The 27,068-nt window shown below is 44.3% G+C and overlaps 1 protein-coding gene across 3 annotated transcripts in view; it reads right to left on the reverse strand.

Moving 5' to 3' along the window:
* LOC147272614 (FERM and PDZ domain-containing protein 4-like) overlaps positions 1-27,068 on the reverse strand; it is a 55,853-nt gene that overhangs the window by 26,384 nt on the left and 2,401 nt on the right. The window contains exon 1 of one of the 3 annotated variants that reach the window (XM_086198301.1): positions 23,167-23,557. The exons of 1 other annotated variant lie outside the window; for it this stretch is intronic. In XM_086198301.1, the coding sequence (XP_086054427.1) occupies positions 23,167-23,216 (50 nt within the window). In that variant the 5' untranslated portion in view covers positions 23,217-23,557. Of the gene's footprint in view, positions 1-9,681; positions 9,951-23,166; positions 23,558-27,068 lie in introns of those variants that run through there. One more of the 3 variants, XM_086198319.1, reaches the window with a different exon arrangement.

Genomic DNA, 27,068 nt, shown 5'->3' on the forward strand with positions numbered 1-27,068 from the left:
TAAAAACGTCCCCCGACCCTCCTCCATACCCTCCCAGTGCAAACGTTTTGACTATTTCATACAAGACGGAATATAAATCAGCTGGAAATCTAATTCATTCACGCTGCAGTGGATTACTTGATTAGAACTACGCTGCCCTAAAGTTCATATGCAGTAATTGTACACGTGCCCTTTGGGAGCACGGCTGAGATTGACAGCGAGGGGACGGGAGGGGTCTTAAACAACGATCAATATGAGCTACAGCGGAGGGTTGTGCTTCATCAGCTTTGGGTGTTTTAGATAATTTAAGCACAAAGCTGTGTGCTGGGACTCAATCAGCTATAGAGAGGATTAATACTGCTCTCGTCTGATATTCATCTGTTGGTTGTTGGCTTGGTTTTGTTTTTGCTCGGTCAAGGATGTAAAAGTGAGGGTGTGTGATTCAAATGCGATAAAATCTAAAACTGCACTTGGCCGTGTGACGCAGACCTGAAATACTTCACAGTGTTGCTTTTTTAACCTTTGCAGCTCAGCGGCGCGTCTCTGCGGGACGACAGCGTCCGCGACTCCCCCAGAAAAACAAAAACATACACCAAACACCCCCCCCCCCCCAAAACCCACTGATCCTTTATAAATGTCAGGCTGGAATCAAGGTGCAGCAAAGCCTAGTTTTTTAAAGTCGTTTACTTTTTAATTTGGAGCAAGGCTTGACTGCTGGGGGTGAAAGAATCCGACCGTGCAGCGACTGTCTGGTGGATCTCATGTCACTGCACCGACTGTCTGATTTTAAGCGGATCAGGTGGAGCGGTGCAGCATGGGCCGAGGAAGAACCCGTGCCATTTGGGGGGGGGGGGGGGATGAAAAACTGCGTACTTTTTTATACATTGAGTTTGGCTGAGGGCCCTAGTCTGCCAGCATGAGCCTTGGTGATTTGCCTTCCAACTTGCACCAGAAATTTGGCTCTTATCAGCCCAATAAATTTAGCCATCGTAAATTGCGGCTGTATGTTCGTAGGCGTTCTCTCCCCTCCATATTTCAAGCGATTGTGAAGAACCCTGTAACCGGGGTTTTGAAAAATGCTCTGGAATTATGATTAGTCAGTCGCGAGACTAAAAGTTACTCCTCCATCACTCGTTATTATCTGATTATATGGTCCCACAGAGGCTTTGATGATGTGACAGTTCATACCGCACAGGACAAGTACACGCTCGGAGCCGCAGGAGTCAGAGAAGCGGTTTTGAGATGTTCTTTTTCAAAACATCTTCAAGATCTTACAGAAATGTGGGATTCCGGTGTTAATTCTGAGCTGGATAATTTCAACACCCGATATTCAAATGGTATTTATCACATTCTTTTATGAATCAGTCCCTTTATTCGTGTTCTCTTGTTGGATTGTGTTCCTTCACTGAGGTCATGCCTGTGGGGAGTTTCACCACCGGTTCCTTTCTGGTTGGTTGACTGTACACGCATGATGTCATGACCATCATGCATTGACTAACTCCAGCTATTTGGTTCAAGTCAGTCGGAAAGGTTAGGGAACAGGCGGGGTGTGTGTGTGTGTGTGTGTGTGTGTTTGTGTTTGCTTGGATTAGGCTGCAGAGAGGCGAATACACACTCCCCTCTTTGACGCGCTCCTACAACTTCATTTGTTGCGTTCAACACATAGGAAGGACGTCTGCACCAAACCATGGAAGCAGAAATCCTTTTGGCTAAAAATAGCACAGCTGAACAAGGGTGGCTAAACGCTCACTAATTAAGATCACGCAGGAGGACGGTGATCATTAGCATTAATAGCAAACACTTATGCTTCCAAATTACAACGTCAGAGTTAAACTGGCTTTGGTCTCCATCTTAAGTTGCTACATCTCACTTTTGCTTCACTGGAAATACAAAGACAGCAGAGGAGGTTAGGTGTTGCAACTTCAACATAATTAGAACCAAGTTTATGAACCAGTAGATGAGCGGTTTTAGGCTTCTAACTTGTGTGTGTGTGTGTGTGTGTGTGTATACACTCAACTGTATTTACAGTACATTTGTCGCAGCTCTGAGTACACACTCTGCACTTAAGTATTATGTGTCCGTATTTGGAGCAGAACTAATTGGCCCACTGGCCTCTTTAGCGAACACATGTATCAGCAAACTAACAACTGGCTCATCCATCATTTAGCCCGTTGCTCGGTTAAGACACATTCACTGGTTAGATGGAGAGAAATATTCATGAGGTGGAGAGAGGGCAGCTCAGACAGAAACACACTGCGTACGACGTTTTAATCACTAACGCTCACATATGTCGTTTATGGCTTTGGAACGCTTCCAGACACCTTGCAGCTAGCTTCTGTAGTCCAAGCTTTGAGGACATGTGTAGCTGTCCTCCTGGTGTTAGGACTTGTTGGGGTTTTTTTGTTGTTGTTGTTGTTGCAAGATTTTAGCGCATTTGAAGTCATTTTTGGGCAACAAAACAGTAGCAACTGTTAATGTAACTAATACTAGCTGTGAGAAATGAGACGTCGGGACATTTGCACCAGCTCTTTTTCTGACAAAAGAAGTGAGACGCAGCGTTTTATGACGCAGGTGTTGTGGGACATTTGGAAATGATTGTCTGTTGACAAAATGGTGTGTGTCCATCAAGACACTGAGACGTTTTCAGCAGTCGTTTGAGAACAAAACTTGGTGTTTGAAGCAAGATGTTGGGACATTGGCAGCCGTCTTTCTGGCGACAAAACTGCAGCTCTTTACACGTTCGTAGGGATAAGGGAAAAAAAAATTGTTCTTTTAATATCTTATTAGACTTAATGAGTGTGTCACAACACATTTCTGATCTAAGACTCCCTCTTCTGTAAGGGCGCCAATCCGAGCTATCAAATGTTCATCCTGTGCTGCTGATAAAAGGACATCTTCTTCTACGGGCTATAATTTGAAAATGGGAATCAAGGGTCACTGCATCGCTACCTCGTGTGTTTTGGGCTCTGGAGCCAGCAGCTTCCAAACTGCCTTTGCATGTTACATGGCTGTTCTGAAATATAGAGATGCAGAATGAGCAGTTTCAGAGCTGCAGGGGAAATTCGGGGACACTCATAAGCACCGGTGAATATTTGGGTTTAGTCGGGTTTAATCCGTCTGCCACACAATCAGACATGAGTTACTGTGAATAAACAAAACACTATTCATCTGCCACCACTGGATATCATTTTGACAACAGGAGGGTTTAATGTATTTGTCAACCTCACGAATAACAGAAACGGAAAGCTGCTCAACGTGTAGACTTATCTTTTGTCTTCTGTCACAGTTCCAACAAGGAAAATTAAAGATACATGACAAGAGGTCTTTTAATTCCCCGCCTCCGTCCGGATGCTGGCGTTTACCTTGGCCTTGGCGCTCGAAACAGTGGCCTTCTAATTCCAGAGAGAGAGTATATAAAATGTTAGCTGACATTTCCTTGTGTCCTAACCGCTCCCTGTGTGCTGTAAACCAAGCCAAAGTGATCAATTATTGAGGATGCACTTGCTAAGAGGCATGTATGAATTCATGAAACATCTTCACATCGCGCTTGTGGTCGAATGTGTCTAAATATTTTATGTATTTTTAGAGTCCGTGGCTAAAAGAAAGACATCGTTTTCTCTCTCTTTTTTTTATTTTTGAGGCGTAGATAGTCGTTATGTAATAAAAACACAGAGACCGAGTGTTAGCATGCATTACATTACTTAACGCATTCATGAGCATTTAGCTGAAGAGGAAGGGCATCAGCTGCAAGGATAAATGGTATGGAAAACGCAGCTAAAGTGCAGTGAGACTTCACTTTGAATACGTAGCATCTACTGGCCCATTTATGTCCATTTGTGCGTGCATGTCATATTCAGACACATCTGATGGTCTAAACTTTCCCTTTCACTAATTTCGTTATCTTACACACAATTTTCTGCCAAACTGACAACAGAATTCAACACAAAAAGGGAGAATCAATTGGGAAATTCAGACAGATGTTGTTTGTACAACGACTGTTGTGTTGTCGCGAAAACTAGCTTAAATACTTTGAGGCAACTGTAAGGATAGTTAAACTTCTGAATCATCAAGCTAGAGCCTTGCTGACGCTCTTGCTCTGATGGTTTTGGAGATGTTTGTGGAGCTGGCGTGCCTTGCATGTTGACCAAGCAGCTGAATACTCCTGACTTGTCCTTTTGAAATTTGCAGCTGGCTCTCACGTCTCAGGTGGAACACGAGATGTAATTCGTAGGTCACCGCCACACGTTAAAGACAACCAAAAAGAAAAAAAAGAAAAGAAAAGAAAATGTAGCACGGTGGCTCTGCTGTGCGGTATTAGAATTTGAAATGTTTCTCATCCAGCAGTCTGTTGAGCTGTTACCTCAACATAGACCGCTAAAAGTTACAAAAAGTGAGACTAACAGCGAATCTCCTTGGGCCACTTTTTGGTGCATTCGTTGTTGGGGTTTACGATGGACGTTTTTGTCAGGAGCAGTTTGTCTCAGCAGAAAAGAAACGCCATCATCTGTCAGGTTACAAGGACGCTTTCAGCTCATAAAGCGAAAGCTTATGTGTCATTAATGAAAGCCTTGTTGTGTCCATGCAGAATGAATGAAGCGCGAGAGCTGAGCCAGAGAAAGACGTGTTAAACGTCAGATTCACTTCCACGGAGCACTCTCCTGTGAGCTGAGCTCCAATATGAGATTTTGTCTTCGATGCGGACGCTGGAATTCAAAGTTTAACAAAGCAGAGACGGACAGAAGGGAGTTGCACAGAGGCGGATTTGCGTTATTTGTGTAATACATTCGATTTTTTTCTCGTCAAATTGAGAAAAGACGAATGAATGTCAGAGCTTTCATCAAATAAACAATAAGAATTTGCGTCGCAAATGTGTGAGAGGCGGCTGTCAGGCAGGGATAGATTGACGGATAAGTGGATGAATGTGCTGCCGTATAGATGGAGAGATGTGTGTGATGTGATTTCATATATAGTGAATGAAACCCGCCAACAGCCAGCCGGCCCTGCCAGCCCCCCCTTCCTGCACTGATCACCGACCAAATCCCTTAGGAGGATTATCTCGACTCAAATCAAGAAAATTGTGCATCTTTAAGGGTTACAGGCAGATAGTGGGAAATAGATGGACATGTGTTGTGTGCAGTGGCATAGACACCAGAATATCTGTGGGAAAAATATCACCGCAATCACAGACATCTGTGATATTTTTGAGTCGATCTTAAAATATTCATTCACGTTTCCTGGCCTTTTCCTTCCTCTTCAAGTCTTTCTGCTCACTTAGCGAACCTTCCCATCGCTTTTAGCTGCATATTCATTCCACAAGACAGTAATGGTGCCAGAAATTTACACCAAATGAGTGTAATTTGCGGTGTAGTCGTGCTTTCAAAAGAATCGTATTCGAGCGGCAAATATTTCTCTCTGTAGACCGCATACATTTGCCATGTGTCTAATTTCAACTGGCGATCGTGTTTCCTGCTTACAACCTGCATGGTGCTGGGAAATTTAACTGTCATGTTTCAATTGTGCGCTTCCATTTTTCAGTCTCCTGTCCATATCCCTCCTCTTTGCCGAAAATCTATTTTCTCGATTTGTTTGTAAGTTGACAGTTGACCACAGGTACCTGTTATTGTTGGTTTCACGCTGCAATTGTGCAAAAGGCAGGACGGAAGGTTGCATGGTGAAAAGGCGTCGTCCTGACACGAGCTATATCTTGTCATTTGTCTGTAAACGGCTGAAAGTCTGACATCTGTCTTATCAATTTGGCCGACCCTTTCCCTTTGAGTTGAGAAAAGTTTGTTGTCCTGTCCTTCCTGAATGTGCTACAGCGTCTCATTCTGACCTTTCTTCCTCTAATGGCTGGCTATTGCCTGCCTCAACTTCCTCTTCCCTGCTTTGCAAAAAACATCCCAAAAAAACCCCAAAAAGTAGAGTATTCTTACTGCAAACAAAGAGCACCGAGGTGCCACCTCCTTAGGACCTCCGGCCATTTTTGAACCAAACTGCAAAGTAGATCCAGACCAAACAAGCTCGCCGTGAAAACTTTCCAACTCTCCATTGGCGCTCTGTTTACTTAGTGAACAAAATCCAAGTGGTCTACATAGCTCCAAAAGGCCAACGCTACCTGAGCAACTTTTCCATACACAATTGAAAATTGCCACAACTTGTCAGATGGCTCGCAGCACAGTGGAACAGCACAGTGGCCTCCGAGGTAGCAGCATGAATTGGCATAAAGCACAAGGCAATCTGGCACACATCACTGTAATCTGATATTCGCAACACAAACAAGCACTGCTGGCTTGTTTTGTTGCCAAATGCCAACACTCTAAAGCCAAGGTTTTTCCCACACTACAAACATGGCTGCTTGTTTTTGTTGGGGAAAGAAAAGACTGGTTCCTGAAATGAAGCCAGATGTGGGATGACCCGTCGAGTTCTTTTTCTCACACGAAGCCTGAAATATTCTGAGCATTAAAAAGTGATAAATGATTCACGGCCTCTCATTAAAGTTTATGGAGCAAATTTGGCTTGTATGCCATCTGCAAACACACGGCTCTCAACTTGTATAATGGTGACTCACGGAGACACACCAGCCATCTGGGTTCTAGGAATGTACAGTTGCCAGTGATACCAAGATTCTTGTGGTGCCCAATAGCCCTTCGCCTTTATTAAGTCTTCCCGTTTTAAAGTCTGACAGCAAATTATGGAGCTAATTGTGTAAAGGAGGGTGTAGCAGACAAAAAGTCAAAGCAGAAGGAGAAGCAATAATTATACATGCAAACCTAAAAAAAAAAAAAATTGCACATTTTAAATCCTTGCATCTGTACTTTCAGAGGGATATGAATGTTTTCCATTTGGTGTTGCAATTCCTGGACATAAAGTCCTGCAAAAGCTAAGCTAGGAGCCTGTTTATCTTTGTCCTTATGATTTAGAGACTGGGATGAGAGCAGAGAATAGAAATGAGCTCACCCTCAGAATAATTCATTTCCATGCAGTGTTTAGAAGATTCTGAATGTTATCAGTGTCTGGAGTGCCTCTCTCATTTGTTAAGCTAATGAGGTAATTGAACTGCAGTGTTTTCAACTTTTGGAAGACCAAAAAAAAAACAAAAAACAAAAAAACCCCTCAAACAACCAGATTTTATTGATGATGCTACAGTGAGGAAAGTTATCTTTGCTTTGCATGAGGAAGGGACCACTGCCAGCTTAGCTGCATCACAGGTTACCAGTGAGCAAATTAACACATTACATCTCCTTCTGAGGTATTTGAGGGCTTTGGAAAAAAAAAAACAGGCAGAAAACACTGAAGTGACTGGAAGTGGGTGGAGCAAGAGTGATGTCACCCATTGGTTTGAGATTGGTGTTGCTAATTTTAGCTTTTTAAAGCCGTATTTTTGGGAGACGGGCGAGGCTGACAAGAGGTGTATACGACTAAGACACAGACAGCCCAATGTAGATTGGGTCCCCGCGATTGAGACCATAAACTCATTCGGAATATGTCACTCTGGGAACCCATTGTCAAGGACGGACGACTCAATCTCTGCGAACAAGTGCCAGTGTTTCAGTGTTCCGGTGTAGCCAGCAGATATCCGCTCCAAGACTTCCTCGTCCCGTCCTCCGCTCATTGTTCACAGTCCGTACAGCAACTTGATACATTTGCATGGAGTTCAGAGACGATGAACACCACCTGACTGTTTCAAAAGTAGCTAGTTTACACTCTCTTTGTTATATCATCAGACAGCAGCCATTTTTACGACCTGGCATTTTGGCGGTGCCTTCCATCTCTTGTGTCTTCCATCCCACTGACTGTTTACGCAAGCCAGGGTTGGTCAAACTTGACTGGTCAGTGCTGCCCAAACAGAAACCAGAAGCTTCTCCCTAACCTACACATAGACTCTGAATTTATGCGCAGAATCTGTTTTACAGTGGTTGAGAAAATGTTAAATGAGTTAATAATCAAACTTTAAGGCAGAGAAGCACTGACTCCACCTGTAGGACTGGAAAGCTTTGTTCTTGCAATATGTGGAAAACCAAAGACCGAGTTCAGATGAGGTGACAATTTTAGGGTCATCAGGATCAATATACATCGACTTCCCTCAAAGTCTTCAGCTGGTGCACCTGCCGGCGATGATGCAGGATCATAATACAGAGTGTCATCTGTCAGAATAGTTGCCACCGGAAAAAAAAAAAATCATTGACTCATGCATTTGAGAGATGAAGCACTAAATATAGCAACCAACCCCCAAAATGTGAGAAACCTCATCACTTTGCTGCTGAAACCCCGTCAGATTTATACTCTCGTCAAACTTTGTTCAAACTTTATCGTGTATCTTTGCACTCCAGATGTATGTCTGTAGGTTTAAAAGATTTGCTATGAGCTTAGTGACGAGTCAAGGATCATGCAAACGTGTTTATGTACATCAGGTAGTGAGCATATAATATATAAATCCACAGTGAGCGGGGATTGTTGTGTGCTGAGCCCTTCATTATTACCGCTGCAGCTCTGACTTATAGTCTCTCCTCTGTCTTAAGACTTCTTAGTGTTTTCGTCGGGCCTGCAGGTAGGCAACTTTTTTCCTTTTTGCATTTTGAAACGACATCTTTAGGTATCCCACGGTCTCAAAAGCTGCATAGTGAAATGAAAGAAGTACTTGAAACCCACCAGATGACCTGCTCCATCTTGTACCAATCACAGCAGTTGGAAATCTATAAAAACTGCATTTTTAGTGCAAAATGGCGTAACCTGCAATTCCCCATGTGGCCACCTGAAGCCAGGCACCGTCAAACCTTGTAGACTGAAACATATTAGCATCAATAAATTGCATGATATCATAAGAGAAGTTGTACATAATTCATCTTGCATAACACAGCAACTGTTCTGCAGCACAAATGTCCTGACATCTTGCTCCTGGTTCACCATGACACAGATTTTAAACTGCATTTTCAGGGGCGTCAGTACGAATTGAGAATTTTCAAAAGCTCAATAAACTCTCCCCTTGCGCGACAACAAAGACTGAATGTGTATTTAACTCACCTGCTGCTACTATGTGAACTTATGCATAATTATGGGCGTGGCAGAACCACCCTTTGCTCATTTCCAACTCCAATCATCTCAACCAAATGTGGTTGCCAAGATGGCAACAGGCAAAGCCTTGAGGAGTCCAAAAAAAACTCAGCCTCATGTTTTAATCTATCAATGGCATTAGAATTCTGTAGAGTTAGAAATGTACCCTGCAGCCAGAGCAATCAAACATTTGCTGCCACTCGGATTTTTAACTGCTCAACCGGAGTTCCTTTAGCAGTCAGTCGCCCCCCAGCCTCCGCCTATGCTCTCCTCTTCAGTATCATCCATCTCGTTTCTTTATCCCTCCTTTAATCCCTCACTATCTTGTTGCTCCTGTTTTCATTTCCTACATTGGCTGAGGCTCTGTTGCTGTTGTCAGACTCCATGTCTTCCAGCATCACCTACTGATTCTTCGACAGCAGCTTTTTAATAGTCTCTCTAATGAAATCCGACAACTTTTTCTTTTTGCAGATTCCTTGACTTTTAAAACTGTGCAAAAGCTTCCCGACATAAGAGCACATGTTGCAAAGAGAGTTTATAAAGAGCTACGTCGCAAACGCGCACCCCAACGTGCAGCCGTGCAAACATAAAAGGTGCACATGATCTGAGGAATGTCTTTAAAAGTCAATACACACACACACACACACTCACCTAGACAACTTTGGCATCTTGGAGAAGCCAAACATGTCCATGCGGTCCTGCTAGTGAGCGCAACGTCCCGAAACTCAGGGGCTCCACATTGGCATTCTAATCTGCATCCCTTCACATTTAATAGACAATCCAATTTCAACCCGGATCCATCTCAGGAGTCAACAAAAGCCTTTTCCAACACAGAAATCAGCTTTTCTTTAAGAAAAATAAACTAAAATAACAACAATATTGTCTATCCAGCGCACAGAAATCCAATTCCTCAATGCTCCTATAAGTGACGGCCGAGGGTCACCTTGTACCCGCCCCCCCTCCTGTTCTCTCCGGGATGAGTCAGTCCTTTCTGCTGCTCTCCACCTGGCTCAGTTGGGCTGCGGTGAGCCCTGTATGAGCGCTCTCCATCACAGCGCACGGAGAAGTGCAGTGATCCTGGCCGCGGCAATCAGAGGCAACGAGAGGAGGGACAGGGGGATGGAGGGAGGGAGGGAGGGAGAATGGAAGAGGAATGGGATAGAGGGTGAGGGAGGGGTGGGAAGCAAATGGATGACGGATGCTTTCATGGCATCTCCTTCTAGTCATCGGGTCCCTTTGGAGGAAGGATGCTGAAGAAGGAGGGCTACAAGATGAGGAAATCAAGATGAAAGATGGTGGAGGGACAAAACACAGTGAAAGTGCAATGGGAGGGAGAATGAAAAGAGAGCGAGAGGGAGGGATAGAAAGAGTGGTGATGGGCAGAGGAAAGCTGACTCTGCAGGAATGGGATGCTGATGGGAGCAAGACCCTGTCTCTCAGGTTTTTCCTGTTTGGTTTTACTAAGTGAGTTTGCGAGTGTGTACTCGTGGTAGAGCTTCAGGATGCAGGCAAGAATAAGAGGCTCTCCATATATCTGCTTTATTTTTCTGAGTGAGTGTTCTCTTCCCCAGGAACACTGTGCACTGTATAATAAATGACATGAATATACGAATAGGGTCAGCTTTTCAGCAGTTGCATTCCACAACTGACCCTCAGTCTGAAAAGAAATCAAAGTAGCATTCATTTCTAGTTCTACCTATACTGCTTTGGTGGACCCTGTTCACGACAGGCATCACGAAAGGGGTCTACGATAACCGCAAGGACACAAACGACAAAAGTGTTGCTCTTTATTTGATCACAACAATCCAACGTGCCGATTTCGACCCTACACCTCATAAAAGGTCACGTCATCAACGCAATTCACGAACAAAGAAAAGCTCCCCGCCGGCTCCACTCCTCCCCCAGGTTTTGTGTCCATCTATAAGACAAAAGTTAACGTCCTTGACGAAGGTAAAGAAGGCACTTTTGCTAAAAAAAAAAAAACAAAAAACAGAAAAAAAAGCTTTAAAAGGATGCAGACAATTGATGTTAATCTTACATTTATCACATAAACTATCTGGTGCCGGTGTCGGTTATTGCGATGAAGGTGAACACAGTGGACGACCTTCATTTTTTCGACACCTCAACCATCCATTATTTCCAAAAGCTTATTTGAGCTGAGAACAATTTTGGCAACTGGATACAAGACCAATTATTGATTGTTGCACATTATTTCTGATAACAACGATGAAGGATTTGTTTTTGTTCTTCACAAAGCATGTCACCAAACTCCTTTTGTGAATCCTGTGTGTGTGTGTGTGTGTGTGTGTGTGTGTGTGTGTGTGTGTGTGTGTGTGTTTGCATGTGCACAGATGGTTCAGCTTCAAGATGCTGCTCCCGCTGGCCCCCTGCCACAAGAGGCCAAGGACGAGCCATAAATGAGCATCAGCGCCGACGGTAAACTTTAATTGAATGCAAAAGAGTGGAAAGTATGTTTAGGGTGTAGTCCACTTCCAGTTAACTACGCGTGCAAGGAACAGAAGGACGTAATTCAGTTTTTGTGTTGCGGTACGAGCCATCGATGAGTTTTTAATTCACCGTACAATAAATACATCGGATTCTGGCCTTCACGACAAACACAAGAGGACAATGTTAAGTTGAGAGAAATGGAGGCGATTGATCCAGAAAGTGACGTTATCCTGAAGCATCAGTGTGGTCCCATCCCGTGGCGAACATTGGAAGGCTGGATACTTTTATCACATTGAAAGTTTGAATCTCAATTTGTCGTGAATAAGGTCACATGAGGAAGGACTCTGGACAATCACCACCGCACAGTGACAAGGTTGAGGTGTCAGCAGTGATCGACCGGCAGTCGCCTGCAAGTCGCAGGGAAATGAAAGGAAGCAGAAAGTCATCGGTCTTCTAAATGAACTCACAAGTGTTGGGTTAATGAAGCGTTCGTGGTACCGCTGGAAATGTTCAGCATGTTCAGTGTATGTTTGTGAATAGGAGTGGCGTGACGTGTACGGCCTCTCTGCTCCCGTATGGGTGCAAAGCAGTTTGATGTCAGGCAGCTTTGATGCAGAAAGATTCTTTGATGACCCTCCTCCCTTAGGCCACACACACACACACACACGTGCATGCACACACATCAAAAAACCTTTTTATCCTCTCATAATTTCATATTGGTTTGCTGACACCCCCCCCCCCCTCCCCCTACCAGGACGGGAAAGAGACAAATGAATGAAGACTCTTTTATCTGCAATTTAATTTCCTGTTTTATTTCGTGCGGATGAAAGCTATTTCAGGAGCCACGGTCGTGCATCACTGGGAACTGTTTGATAACAGATTTCAGAAATCAATCCTGATGTCAGGGCTGACATGATGCGACTTTTGCAGCAAAGAAAAACAAGCATACGTCTCTGCAGACCAGTGACAACCAAACAAACCAAAATGGTTGGAAGAAATACGGGAAACCCAAAATCTTGGTCCACACTCAATATGTTTTGCAGACAGAAGAGTAATATAACAACTCTACCTGCAAAAATAGAGGTTCCCAGTGTCTCAGACACAGCAGAAGCTCCATGGTTGCATACAAATATGTATTTCCCAACTTGTCAAACAGTTTATCCTTGGTCGGTGGGTGCTAAAGTTGACGTCGTAACGTTTGAGCATTGATTTTGCTTCAAAATTTAAAGCTTTCGACGGTGCAGTGGAACAATGCAGTGGGTCTGAGTTTGCTGTTGGTGGATTATTCCATTCAGCATTCTGCTTTTTGGTTTCTGCCCTTTTTTAAAGTCTCCTCTGCTACGCAAAACAACAAACTCTGAGTTAACAAGCTAACAGCAACCAACAGGCTGGAATAGACAGGTTTGGACCAAAGCAAGTCAGAAAATAGCATAGTTTAAGCGGCTTATGTGAGGGAACAGTTGTAAAAATATCCAACAAACGGGAATATAAAAACAGGTTTCTGGAAAAGAATTTGGTTAACCTTGGATTTAACTTGGCAGTGGTGTCGTCCTGGCTTTACTACGACGATAATGACTGGCTGACACTTTGGGTAGCAGCTGTTCCAGAAGTGCGTTAACTTCTTCAAGAAATAGAAAAAAAAATTCCTTTATGAAGTGTGTGAATGCTTTAGCTGTGACCTGATTCCAAATGTGACTTCAGTCTCCAGAAATCCATCCAACTCCCTCCCTCACCTTCCACACTACACCGTCACAATCTGTCACCAACTGAGAAACCTCCCCCAAATATCACATTTGCAAGATTAACCCGAAATACAGATGCTATTTATTGAAAATGCAGCTTTCTGGGAAAAGCCTGAGCATTTTGATGGTGTGTACGTACGTGTCGGGGGTTCACTGCATGGGTAAATGGGAGGGTGAGTAATGGCCGGCTGCGGTGCAGGTAAAGCGAGAGAAGTGATACCCTCAGGCTTGTGATTGAGAGAGAAGTTTCCCTATTTTAAAATGAGGGGATAATGAGTGAAGAAGGGAGCATTGAGGAAAGGGGATGACAGAATAGAAGCGGGTGAATGAAGTCTTCCAAAAACCGATTCGAGCTTTTCTGTCATCCGTTTCTTTTTGTGAGTGTGTGTGTGTGTGTGTGTGTGTGTGTCAAATGTATGAAAAAGAGCAATCCAGTTTGTTAAAATCCACACACTGGAGCAGAAATGCATAATAAAATGAAGCAGATGGTTTATTAAACAAGCCTGCATTCTTAACTTTTTGAGTGGGGTGTGTGAAGGACACGCAGGACCTTTACTTCCAAGTCAGTAATGTGCTTTCACACTTGGGTGATTCCACCTCCAGTGACTTGTCCACCCATTCAACTTTCAAAGCTCCCCAGAAAGTGTTATGAGCACTGTTCAATCTCAGAGTGACTCTGAGCCAACTTTGAAACTTGGAGCATGAAACATAAAAGTCTCACGCTGCTATAACACGCAAGCAAAGAAACGTGTTAAATTATTTCCATGACTTCAGCTTCCGCTCTTAAAATCAGCCCTCGATAACTCACACTGAAGGTCCCCCATCTGAAGAATACCTTTCCTTAAAGGTTCATGATGTCTATTGATTGGCTTTAAAAATTGGGGACATTAATGGGAAAAAGTTCAGATAGCTGGACTTGCAGTGACTTGACAGGTGCCCTTTGCCCAGAGATGTGAAGTATTGTTATAAAAAAGTGTGTTGAGAATCAAACTCGTCACTGGAATCAATCTGTCAGCAACCAGTGGCAAGCAGCAGGCAAAGGCGTATTTGGCAGCACAGCCAAGACAGCAGATGATACCTCATATTGTCACATTTGGATCTAAGAGTGTTGTCAACAAAAATGCACCGCAGCGGGAATATTATTCAGAGCTAAAACAACAATCGTGCAGAGAAAACGATCTAGAACAAGAGATTGCGTCACTTTCTCTCAGTGGCCAACAAACTCCAAGTGCAATCCAGAGCAGCATCACTGTCACTGTCTGATATATCCCCAATCCACTGTGCCCGTCTCAAATACTGGGAGCCAGTGGCAGAGAGCAGGGAGGCTGGCTGGACCAACCATCCACCCAGTGGAGGCTGGATGTTGGGGCTTCGCTGGGAAACCGACAATCCAACTTCAGGATGCAGTTGGGATGACGGAGGTGAGACTACGGTGGGAGGAGCTAACAGAGGAGGGACGGTGCTGAGGGTACAACACCCCGATAGGTTCAGCTGCAAGGGGGGTGGTGGGGGAAATGTCCCCAAACTGCCGCCCCCCCCCCCCACACACACACACACACCACCACCACCAGGAGATGTACAGGCACCAGCTGACGACCCTGCAGCACCGCCTGTACATCACACTGCCTCCTGTAAATATTTGACAGCTGTGCTCCAAACTAAAAGGTCGTTGCTTGCATCCTTGTTGGTGCACTCACCGAGTGGTTTTCAAATATCATACAAATAAGGAAAATGAATTATAATAAATATAAGTATGACATCAAAAAGCATTTTCCATCCTCCTTCTATTCCAATTCTAGTATGACTTCAAAAGCCTAGCATAGCTAAGTGTAGCCTAGCGTAGCATAGCATCACCTATTGTCATATGTCTGAGGTACTGGGGGGAACATAGGTGGTCTATGGCCCTCCCAAGATCTGTAGAAAGATCAACAAAGACCAGAACAGCTTGGAAATACGAGCATAAGTGGAAGAAAAATGACATGAAATGAGTGAAGAATTGTCCATTTTATTTGAAAAGTACCCGATTGACAGCGAAGCCGGACCTTTCTTTAATCTGTCAAGGCTGCTGTCTAATCTCACCTGGCTGATTTAAAACAGCGATGCTTATTACAGTGAGGATGGATTCGGAACACCACTGGCATCCCACTGCAGCTTTGTGTCCCGTAGAGATAAGAGCAGGAGAGGTAGTGTGCTCGTCTCTGTCCACTAATGAATAACAATATAGCCCAAGGTCACAATTCAAGTATGTGTATTCCAGAGAATGTGCTGCACACACATATTGGCATTCAATGCACCTTTGCCTTGATGACAGCTGACACACACACACACACACACACACACACACACACACACACACGGGGAGAGTTAATCATTAACCTGTCTGTGTGCGGCGCATCTGTAGCCAGACATCTTCTCTGTCTCCTTCAAGAGCGTGCGACGTGGATGTCAAACAAAATGAGCATCATAACAGAATTCCGTGATGAGGTGTTGCAGTCAAACAGTGGGAACGGCGCGTAGCCGTCATACTATTGATGCCGGGTGATGACAGAATGATGATAGATCATGAAATAATAACGTTTTGTTTCTGCAAATAGAGTTCCGACCTTGATGACTTTGACTTTCCCTTGAGTCTTTCAGAGGTAGTGCTCATTCATAAAACACTAGGCAACCTCCACTTACATCTCACTCCTGCACCTCCCGTTCTTGACGAATACATACAGAGGGGATGTGAAATATGGTTGTGTGCTATTTGTTTGGCCTATTATATTTTGATAGAAACTTTATGGCTGCCAGGAATAAGTTCACAATGCTTTGTTTCGATTCATGAAGTGTGACGGGGGGGGAGGTCACAAAGTAACCCTGCAGAACGAGACTGGCATACCAAATACAGTTAGGTTGTGGAAACTAAAACACTTGGTTGGGAAAAGTCTTTCACATGCCTTGAATACTCTGCCCTTGAACTGACTTTTTTGTGTGTGTGTTGCAACAGAGGCTCATTTTCTTGAATAGTTGCTTGACTATGGAGGAATGATTTTATAGTCTTCCCAAAAGACCACTTTGTTCCATCCGACGTCTTATGGCGTAGGTACTAGGTATTAAGGTTTTCCATCAATCTGTCCAATTATCATTAAAGCGATGTCTCCGGAATACCTTTGATGTACTTTCTTCAAATTTGGCACAAACGTCTACCAGGACTCAAGGATGAACTGTAAAGATTTTGGTGGTTGAAGGTCACTGCGGCAGGCAACCATCGCGGTTGCATTTGAGGTGTTTATGCAGCGCCTTGATATCTTAGCAGTGCTCAAAGTGCTTTTATTGCCTTATTAACCCTCTGCTGCCATACAAGGCGCCTTCCTGCTCATCGGGTTTCAGTATCCTGCTTAAGTACACCACGACACGGTCATGGAGCATCAAACCGAGACCGCCCCTCTACCTCAAAGCCACCCCACCCCTTCTTGTCCTCTTTCGAATAAATCAGCATTTGATATATATTGATGTGACAAGACATTTAACCACTTCTCTTGTACGACCCGTAAGCGTGTTTTGACTTGCAGAAACATCTGTCATGACAGTAGTATCAACTCGCCGCTGGCAATAGGAAAATAGGAAGCTATCACCTGTTGCTAGGCAAGTCAAAACAGAGGATTCACCTTGTAGCTGGGGATTGAACAATGGTCGGCTGCACCGATCTCAGCCGCCAAAACCTGCTACCTTACGCGGCTTTTCTTGCTCCACTGACGTCTACCAGATGGCACTTGTATTTAGGGCGCCATTTTTCTTGGGAGGACAGTCTCCACACGCTGCTTTGCTGGGTCATAGAACAGTGTGAGGCCTTCATTTGTAATATTACAACAACCTAAAGTACAACGGGGTTTTTCCACAATTATAGTAGCGGTTTACTGCTCCATACCATCATCTGTAGTCCCATCATCAATCATTTCTAATGCTGTCAACTCTACAGCACAAGGTCACGATAAATGAATCCAATTCATTTATCTCACATTCCCATCATGCAACAGGGTAGTGCCAGGCATCCATGCCACCTCCCTGTCATTAGAAAGGATAACACCTTTGCATGCGCGCGCGCACACACACACACACACACACACACACAAGGACTGTACATACTATATGTGACTCCTCTTAACAATGAGATCATAAAATTTAATTCCCACACAACTCATAATCCAAACGGCAATCTGTGGCTCTGTTTTCCTCATGGCCTAATCTGATAGGGTAAAGGGGCGGGGGGGGGGGGGGGGTTGGATTGAAGGAGGGTGTGAGAAAGAGGGGGATTCGTAGCGCAAGGAGGTAGAGCAAGATAGACGAATGGAGGGAGGGAAAGACGCGGATATAAAAGTGAGGCGGTGTAAGGCGAAGGTGTAATGTGGGAGTTGATGGACTGGGAGAGAAGGAGATTGAAGGATGAAGCGAATAACAGAGATGGGTAAAGGGCAAGCGAGGGGGCGGCTTTACAGGACATCCATGATAAAGTTCTTCTCTTCCCACTTCCATCTCCTCGGAACCTTCATCTGGCGGTTCGACTCAACCACCATCAGCATCTCCACTTAATAATTGAAAACCGCGGCTCTTTGGCTAATGTTAACCATTTCTGGGTTCTTATCCTAAATAAATAAATAACTGTGAGGAAAGATTTCGCTCGTGGTGAGTGTTGGGGCAGGTTCAGAGCTGCGGTGACAAGACCAGTCCTCCCTCTTTCTCACGTTTTCCTCGCATCTTTCAACTCGTCTGACGGAGTACGGTATTAAAAATGATGTTTTTATCAACGTATCACCTGCAAAAACTTCAACATTTTCATTTCTTTATCTTAAAAGAAACACCTTTTCCACGAAGTGCCGGCGAGGTTTGCAAAAAAATAAAAAATCAAAAAATCAAACACTTTTCAGGAGTCGAGTGAGCATTAAATCTATAGAATCTGTTCCCACGGGCTAAATTATCCAGACATAGACGATGTGGATCCAGAAACCACATCTATCGACTTGTGTTTATACATGGAATGCATAAAAGTAGCAGGTTTTATCATTTAAATCTGACGATGCATGCCAACAAGAAGCGAAGAAAATCCCAAAAACATTTGATTATTCCACCACTACCAATGAGGTAAAATGGATTTGCAGGAAAACCAGTTCATTATTGTATTATGTTGAGATAACCAATTCTCATCAGGTTTTTTTCTTCCCCCAATGACTTTCAGGTCAGATTTAAAAGCTCGCTGCCGCATTTGATTTTCCTTCCATCAATTTCTAATCAAAGTCCAACAAACTAAAGCTTCACGTTCCTCAAGTTGGGAAAACAAACAAACGAAAACAAACTCAGGGTGTCTCAGGTTTTCCTAGGATAGCGGCGTTTTAATCTACCTGGCAGAAATGAGATCGTTTCTTCCAACGTATTGAACCACTGGAGGGCCCCGGCGGGTTTAAACAAATATGATAGGTTTGGCTTGGTCCGGCTTTTGTTTCCGCCCTCTCCTCATGCCTCCTGCTGTCAGCTTCCTCAACGGGCCTCTTCAATAACGCAGCCTGTCACGGCCGTAGAGGAGATAAAGAAGAGTGGGAAATGGCGGGAGCTATTTGTCAATTCACAGTACATTAGTGAGCTGCTGTCCGTCGTGCACCCTCTAGCTTTTTTTATTTGGGGGGGGGGGGGTGGTTGAGCCATGCATATGTGTATTTATTCCTTCAGTTGCGCGCGCGCACACGCGCGCGGAGACCCAGATGTAGACTGAACAAATTGATCAAATGCTATTAGCTGTTCTTCAAGCCCAGCATGACATTTAATTATGCAACACTCACTGAGCTTGAATGCTGACGAGATGTGTGTGTGTGTGTGTGTGCGCGCCCCACATCTCTGGAGGCAACCAGTCAATAGTCTAACAGCCAAATACACACACACACTTTTGAACCTGTAAATGCATTTCTTTATACAACAGAACCGCAACGGCATTCTAAAAAGATAAATGAAGATGCAGGATTATAGACAACACCTGCTTCCAGTCGTTTCTGATGAGCAAAAATAGACCCCACCGCTCAGTGAATGTAACGGTGTGATTAGCAGGCAATGGACCAATAATGTGTGATGACAAAGGGGCCCGAGGGCTTCTAAGTTGGGCACCAGTCCCAGCTTTGCTCATCATAACTGGGCAGCGCTCCCAGTGATGAGAGAAAAGACGTCAGAGTGATGGTGGAAACGTTCTGGGCCAGAGTGGAAGTCATAACGAAAAGAGGAGAAGCATTATGGAGTTCTGAATCGGTCCACGGGGGTCTGTCGGGAAGCGGCAAACATTAGAATACACCTGCATTCGTATATTCTTTATTCCGGCATCAAGCCGACATGTCCCGCAGGTGCGTCCGTCTTCATACAACGTTTGCTCCAATTGCTGCGTTTTGTTTTCCACTCGCTTCACGCGGCAGTGACGATGTGTGAAAATGTGTCTGGGAGGGTGAAGTGATGGCAGGTTTCAAAGGCTTCGCCGGTGAGTCAGCTCCAGGGACACAGAGGGCCATCATTTTCATTTTCATGTTCTGTACAAAATCTACTTACTATTAATTGTTTAACTGTATGTTTAGCCTCAGTAAAAGACAATGTTGAAGTTACATGGTCGTCTAAATGCAAATAAATCCTAACTATGAGGGACGCAGAATAACATTGGCAGATATCCATCTTTTTTAATTTTCGTATTAAGTCTATGTACCTTTTTTCATTGTCTTTCATTTCTGATGGGCAAATAATTTAGTGAAAATATCAAGTATGGGCTTTTCCAAATGTTTTATTAAAAAAATATATTTTTTAACAATCACTGTGTTTACATGGGTTTTTTCAGTATGTAAATAACAAATGAACTTCGACAGCAAAAAAAAAAGTCAGGTCTAATAAAAAGACATTCGGCAGTCGTGAAGTTTCCAACAACAGATATTAAAAAAACAAACAAGGGTGGAAGACGACTTGTTCATCCTAATCTCATCCATCCGCTGTAAACATGCCAGCAAACATATGTGGCTACATGGCATATGGCTTTTAAATCTCACACGCAGACATGCAAACATCATGCGATAACCACGCCGGATGTAAATGTTTCTTAATTGGTGGCGGCGGCGCTGCCAAATCTGCATTTAGTCATTAGCGGATTGTGGCTTTGCACTTTAGTTGTGCCACATTTGTGAAAGATCTCTGACTGTTTGAAAACAAGCGATGGATTTTCGCCACAAATCCCCACTTAGTGCAACATGTAGTTCCATGTCTGATCCAAACACGCGCGCGCGCACACACACACACACACACACACACACACACACACACACACACACACACACACACACACACACACACACACACACACACACACACACACACACACACACACACACACACACACTACGGATATTGTGTTTGTGTGATAAGTAGCATCCCCAGTGAGATTATCATGATATACTTCCATTAGCTTCAAAAGGAACAACAATGAGTCTACAAACGTACACAACACCCCACTGAGGCCTTGTCAATACAATACAATACACACACACACACACACACACACACACTGGGTTTTTGCTAGTCATGTGGTATTGATGGTGCAGCCTTGTTGGTCAATAACGTGGTCAGCTCTTTCAGGGCTGCATCTCTTGTTTCAAGTTCCTCTGACACAGGACTAATACTGCGACTCCAGCAGTGTATGCAGTACACCGCATGCAGTTTGACACATCGCAGTACTTTGTTTGTAGTTCTCACACAGTGTAAGGGAAGAAAAGACATAAAGTAGACTTTTCAATAAATGCTTTCAAGTTGTTTTATGACGCGTCTCTGTTGGGTTACATGCTGTTTCAATCCAGCTAGTACGTTAACCTCTGCAACACTAGGTGGCGCTGTGGCCTCTTACAGTTTTTCGTTTTTGACCTTTTGTGTCACTTATGAAACATATTAGCGTGCCTGATTCAAAAAAACAACCAAAAAAAAAAGCCAAGTAGAAAAAGAAGCCAAGTGGGTGATGTGTTGTTCTTCATGACCAGCAAACCATTTGCTTCCTGTCACCAATGTGAATTCACATCCCACAGAAAGGAGAGTGAAAAAGAAGAGCAGGCTTTGCGGACCCTGCCAGCAAGCTAATCGGCCTGTGACCGGTTTGGCCTCGAGGCTTGTCCAGCCCAACCAACCGACCAGTCGGAGCACCAACATCCTCTGGTGCAGCGGCAGGTTCTAATCAAAGAACTTTCAGTTGACAAACGCCGTCTCTGCAGCAGGAAATCACACGAAAATTGGTTTTTGTTTTTTTAAATGCAGTTTTGAACTCGGGTGCAACATTCGAGTGCAAAGATTGCTGGTGTTGTCAAGTAGGTTTTTGTTCCGTTGTGAACCTCCTGCAGTGGAAAAAGCACAGCAGGTTCACCCGATTTTTGACAAGTCTCACTCTTACTGCAGCTGCTGAGTCAACATGCAAATATTTGGAATATCGCTGGTTTGAATCGCAGAAAACAGCAGGTGGAAAGATTAAAAGTAGTAGCCAATGCCTGTCTGTCTGTCTGACTGACTGACACAGCAGAGCTGAGGCTGAATCAAATTTCATTTGTCTGCTTTCTGGGCCACATGTTTCCTAGCCAATGACCTATCACCCTGTTGCTGTAATCCTTCGACAATGATGCTGCGATCTGGCGCCTCCTCAATCCTGCAGACCACTGCTGACCAGCGGCTGCAACACTTTGTGTGGAAAGGAAACCCGGCCGTGTGTTAAAAAACAAAAACAAAAACAAGAAAAGTTTAACTCACACTGTGGCCACGTGACTGAGCCCCCCACAACTCTGCCTGACTGACAACAGATGATTTATTTCTCATTAAAGCGCTTACATTTGGTGATGAATTCAATGCGTGATGCACTTTTAGATAAATGTGAACTTCCCACGCGTAAACATCTAGGAATCTACCTCTTTTTACGCCAAGAAGTCCATCAATCACACGAAGAGTGTGTGTGCGTGTGGATTTAAACTCCAAATGACAATCAGTTGGAAGGATGATATTAAAACAATTAAACTTCGTTAAATCCCCTCCTGAGCCACAGTTACCAACTTTGGTCAGTGAAGCCAACTCCTGATCCCTTCTGCCTGCGCGCACACACACAAAATGTGCAGCATGTATTATACTGTACATCAACATTTATACAAAATGTGTGTGTGGCGAGGTAGCTACCCCCCCCCCCCCCGCATCAATCCATGATGTAATCTCAGCCATGTTCAGCAATTACAAGGCCTCTTCCTTGGAGCTACCTCTGCCTTATGTAACGCATCGCTCACGTGCCGTTGATTCAGTGAGCAAGATTACAATATGGCCGCTGTAAAGCCTGCAGCAAGACAGCCTGGCGGTACATCCCCCCAGGCTGCTTAGACAAGCAACGAGATAATGAAGCAAAACATCAGGAAATTTAGCATTTTGAAGCGGAACTCCATTTTGCATCCCATTCACTTCCATTTAATCAGGGATGCAAAATGGCACTCGCTACAGAGAGTAGATTTGGTGATCTATTGTTGTCTTTGCTAGATGCAGATCTTAAGAACGTGTTGCATGCGCCATAAGGACAGACGCTCTAGAATGTTTTACGATCTTCATCAAAACTGCCATTGTTGTGTACAAATCACAGCCGATGTTGGGCTGCAAAACTGTACTCATCAACTACAATCCCAACAAACTTAACCCACGTACGTGACGAGGGCCAAAACCAGTGTAAACACCCCAAAATGCATCTACGACCCCGAGCCAGAGGCCCAAGGCAGACCACACACAACCAGCAGCAACCTGTGTGTCAACCTCCCAAGGAGCCTCATCAACAAAGCCTTTGCTAAAGAGCTTAAAGTCTGATTTGGAAGTGGTGAGAGAGGTGGCTCTGGCTGAAACGTTGTCTCTGGCGAACAGCGAGTCAACAACAAGAAGCATCCTGACTTACTGGAAAGTGGTTAACATCCCCAGCTCGTCCTCATCGTCACATGGCTCCATCCTCGGCCGCTGATGAAGGAATGAGCAGGTGGAGAAAGCGGGACGGACGCCCCGGGCCCCACCGCCACCAAAAGGCTCAGAGCGTCAGAGAAACAGCTCCTGTCCTGCTCCCTGTGTCCAACTTCTCTGCTAAAAAATCCACTTCCTCTGAATCTTTTTGAAAAAAAAATCCCTAAACCCAATTTTCTATGTGTGTATGTGTGTGTGTGTGCATATGTGTATGACTGAGTGTGTGTTTTTTTTTCTTCATTTCTAGCTTGGTGCCAAATGTTCCAGCTTAGCACTGCTGTGCAGCACTGCTGGTGATGGATTTAGCTGGGGCATCTGGGCCAGTGAGGATAAACTCCATTCACACACACACACACACACACACACACACACACACACACACACACACACACACACACACACACACACACACACACACACACACACACACACACACGCGCACATGGACACCAATTGCCCACGCATGCACAATGTGTCATGCAGCATGAGATTGTGGGGGACAATGTTGGGTTAACCCCCCCCCCCCCCCCCCCACACACACACACACACACACCGCGCACACACACAGTGGATCAATACATGAACAGATGTGGAGCAGCCACTGAGTGCAGACACCAGCAGATGCACTTGCAGCATGCATGTGTGGTGTGTGTGTCACACATAAGAAAGGATGACACACTTGAAACCCACGTTGCAAAGCTCCCGTGGGACATGTCGTCTCGTGTGCTTGTGTGTGTGTGTGTGTCTGTGTGTGTGTGTGTGTGTGCAAATGTGTAAGTATAAATGATTCTGAGGCAATTCTCAACGGTAAGAGCAGACAGAGGTCAACGATGCCTGAGTGTATAGACTGGCCACAGAGAGATTAACACAATCATAATGTATAAGAGAATAATGGACATAATAGCGCAATCGCCCTTGCTGACTCAGTAGAGGACAAAACTGGAGACAAAAAAGAAAGAACACATAATTTATTCACACACTGTCCCATAAACTAAACATTTTCTCTCTCACAACGGAGGGGAGGATGCGCCAATGAATTCGCTTCTACGTTTAGTGCTGCAAAACGGTTTGGGGCATCAGTGAGCGGAGTAGCAGGATCGCTGCTGATAATCTCCATGCAACACCGTGTGGGCAAGCTGAAGGGCAAAGCTCACACCCACTGTGCCACATTTATGAGGCGATAAAGGAAAAGGATGGTACGGCAGGGCTGCCGCAAGTTTAGGTCATGAGACCACCAGTGCATGATTATCAGTAAACATAAAATATCCAGAAAGCCCAGGGTAGGCCAACCTGGTGCCCAGAGCTGGAAGAAGGCCCCGAGGACAGAGTCTCCTTCAAGTGTTTGATTGGCCACATACAGAAGATAAGTTCTGTTGTCAGTCGTGAGTCAAATCGTGTGTTATCTTCGGCTTATGGCATGAATGGACCAAGTTTTTCCTGAGGCCCGTATCGACATGGAAGTACCCAACGGCAACACTGAATTTTATTTTTGCTTGGCAGGATTTGACATGTTTGGCCACTAAAAATGTATTTTGCCAATTCTTAGCTCGTCAACAATTCCTGGACTTTATGCCACAATGGCAAAGTTCGCATTCTTTGTCGAAGAATTTTCCAATGCTGCGAAACGTCCTGGGCATATCAACCATGCTGCTTTGGACCAGCACTTGACATCTCATAACTCCCAACAGGCCCGACTGTGAGAAACAATCAACATGAGGTCTTTAGTCTAATCTAAATGTAGAGAGCGCCCTCCTTTGGTAGTATAATAGTCCTGCAGACTCATCGCAGTCATTCGCATTGAGATTTTTTGACATGACCTTTTGGTTTTTTGGGGGGAACACTTTGTTTTCCTTTGAGGTATTTGAGTTGGTCCATCAGCCACTTTTGGTCCTGGGGTTGTATTTTGCCAGTTATGCCTTTCCAAATTCCACATCACCTCCTCTGGTCTTTTTTCCTTAACTTGGAACCGCTTTTCAACAATTATCAGTGCAAATTCCCCAAATTAATCGCTCCTCTCTGGATGCCGTTGTAAAAAAACGTCACAAAGAAACTCAAGACAATTCCTGTGTCCTGGATCAGAGACCACCAGAGTATAAATCCTGATGCAGAGGACACGGAACTCGACGACAGCGTAGAACCAAGGCAAAAGTATCAATCAATCATTACAAGACTCTTAACCGCACTAACTTTGTCATTTCAGAGTGGTGACCTGCTACAGAACACAATCAAAGGCATGAGGCCTTCAGGAAATGCTAAAATCAAGTGTACCTGATTGAGGTTAGCAACAGGCTTGTTTTTGTTAGCAGACTAGCATAGCCTGTTACGGACTACAAGGAGGGCAAAGAGTGGTAAAAAATACTTCCCCCCCTTCTGACAGACAAATCTGACCTCAGTATATTTTACCGTCAGTTTCTTTGGATTATAAAATGCAAATGATTCACGGGATCTGGCTCTCACATAAACGATTTTACATCTAACTACTCGTTTGAGCAAATATTCCTCAAACAAAACCAGGATCTATTTGTGGAAGCGATACAGTCCAGCACATTCTGGTTCATTGGAAGCCGGCATTTGTTACCCCTGAGATGCCACCTGGTGCTGACTCTCTGCCAAGTCGCTGTCTATAGTCACGCTCGAGGATGTGACTTGTACATGCCCGTGGCTTCTGTTTGTCTATTTTTATACCCACAATAATATATATACATGAGGTTAGACTGCAATATCTGTAGACACAATCAACCGGGTGCCTCCGTTGATATGGAGGCTGCTGCAGGATTCCTGATTAAAATGAAATGTATTCATTCTAAAGTAGTCATGTCACAATAAATACAAATATTTTACACCACTGCCCCAAAAGTGTTGTGCCCACAGAAGAGATGAATTCAACTTGAATGCCGTTTCCTAGAATGAACCAAACACTCAGCCAATTCTTTGGCTGAGTGTTTGGTTCATATTACTCTGGAATTCCATGTATTTTGCTGACAGCTTCCAGAAAATTGAAGCGAGTAGAGTAGGTTAGTTAAGAGCAAAAAAGCTCATCTAGCAAATCAGAAAAAAAGTATGGCCATTACATCGACTGAAAAAAAAAGGGCATTTTACACCACACCTCATCTTTTTTTTTTCTTTTTTTTTGCTGTGCCAAAGGTATATGCGAACAAAAATGAGATTACGGAATGAAAGGAAGATCCCAAATGCCCTCAGCTGTGTAACAGGTCAACCGTGTGTGTGTGTGTGTGTGTGTGTGTGCGCGTGTGTCAAATGCTATGCTAGAAAATGACTCCTGGCCAAATGAGTGGACCTCAGTCCATCTGGAGGCTTTGTGGACTTTATGTAACTGTCCATTTACAAGGAAAAGCGAGCAAAAGATTCTGGTAGAGGATATTATGAAGGTAGGGAGACGTAGCCGTGCATCAGAGGAGCATGTACTGCAAACACACATTCAAAGTAAAACCATACATGCTTATCCACACTGCATTATATTTCGTGCGCTCAGCTGAACATGCGGCCCGGCCTCAGCTCTGAGGCTCGCTAAGAAGCTTCAACCCCATAATTCCCGTTGCCATGGATTCTCCGCAAAGGTTAAATAAGCAACCTGGTGGCCTCCGCGTGACATCTGTGTGGACTACACAACATAAGCAAAGTGGTTTGTGAGGTCTGGAGCCTCAGGTGTTACCAACAGTGCGCATTCATCGATGCGTTTAGAAGTTCATCGACTCCCTGAGAAGAGGAACTGCTGTGTGGATGCACGCTCCCGCGAAGGGGCCATAAATTCTGATTTTGCACAAAGTCGCTTTCATTTTGAGAAAAGGTGAAGTGTGTAATCTAAATGTTGGGTTTACTGAA

The sequence above is a fragment of the Aulostomus chinensis genome, chromosome 1 (genome assembly GCF_037954235.1).
Source record: "Aulostomus chinensis isolate RoL2024-O1b breed Wild chromosome 1, RoL_Achi_v1.0, whole genome shotgun sequence".
Lineage (NCBI taxonomy): Eukaryota > Metazoa > Chordata > Actinopteri > Syngnathiformes > Aulostomidae > Aulostomus > Aulostomus chinensis.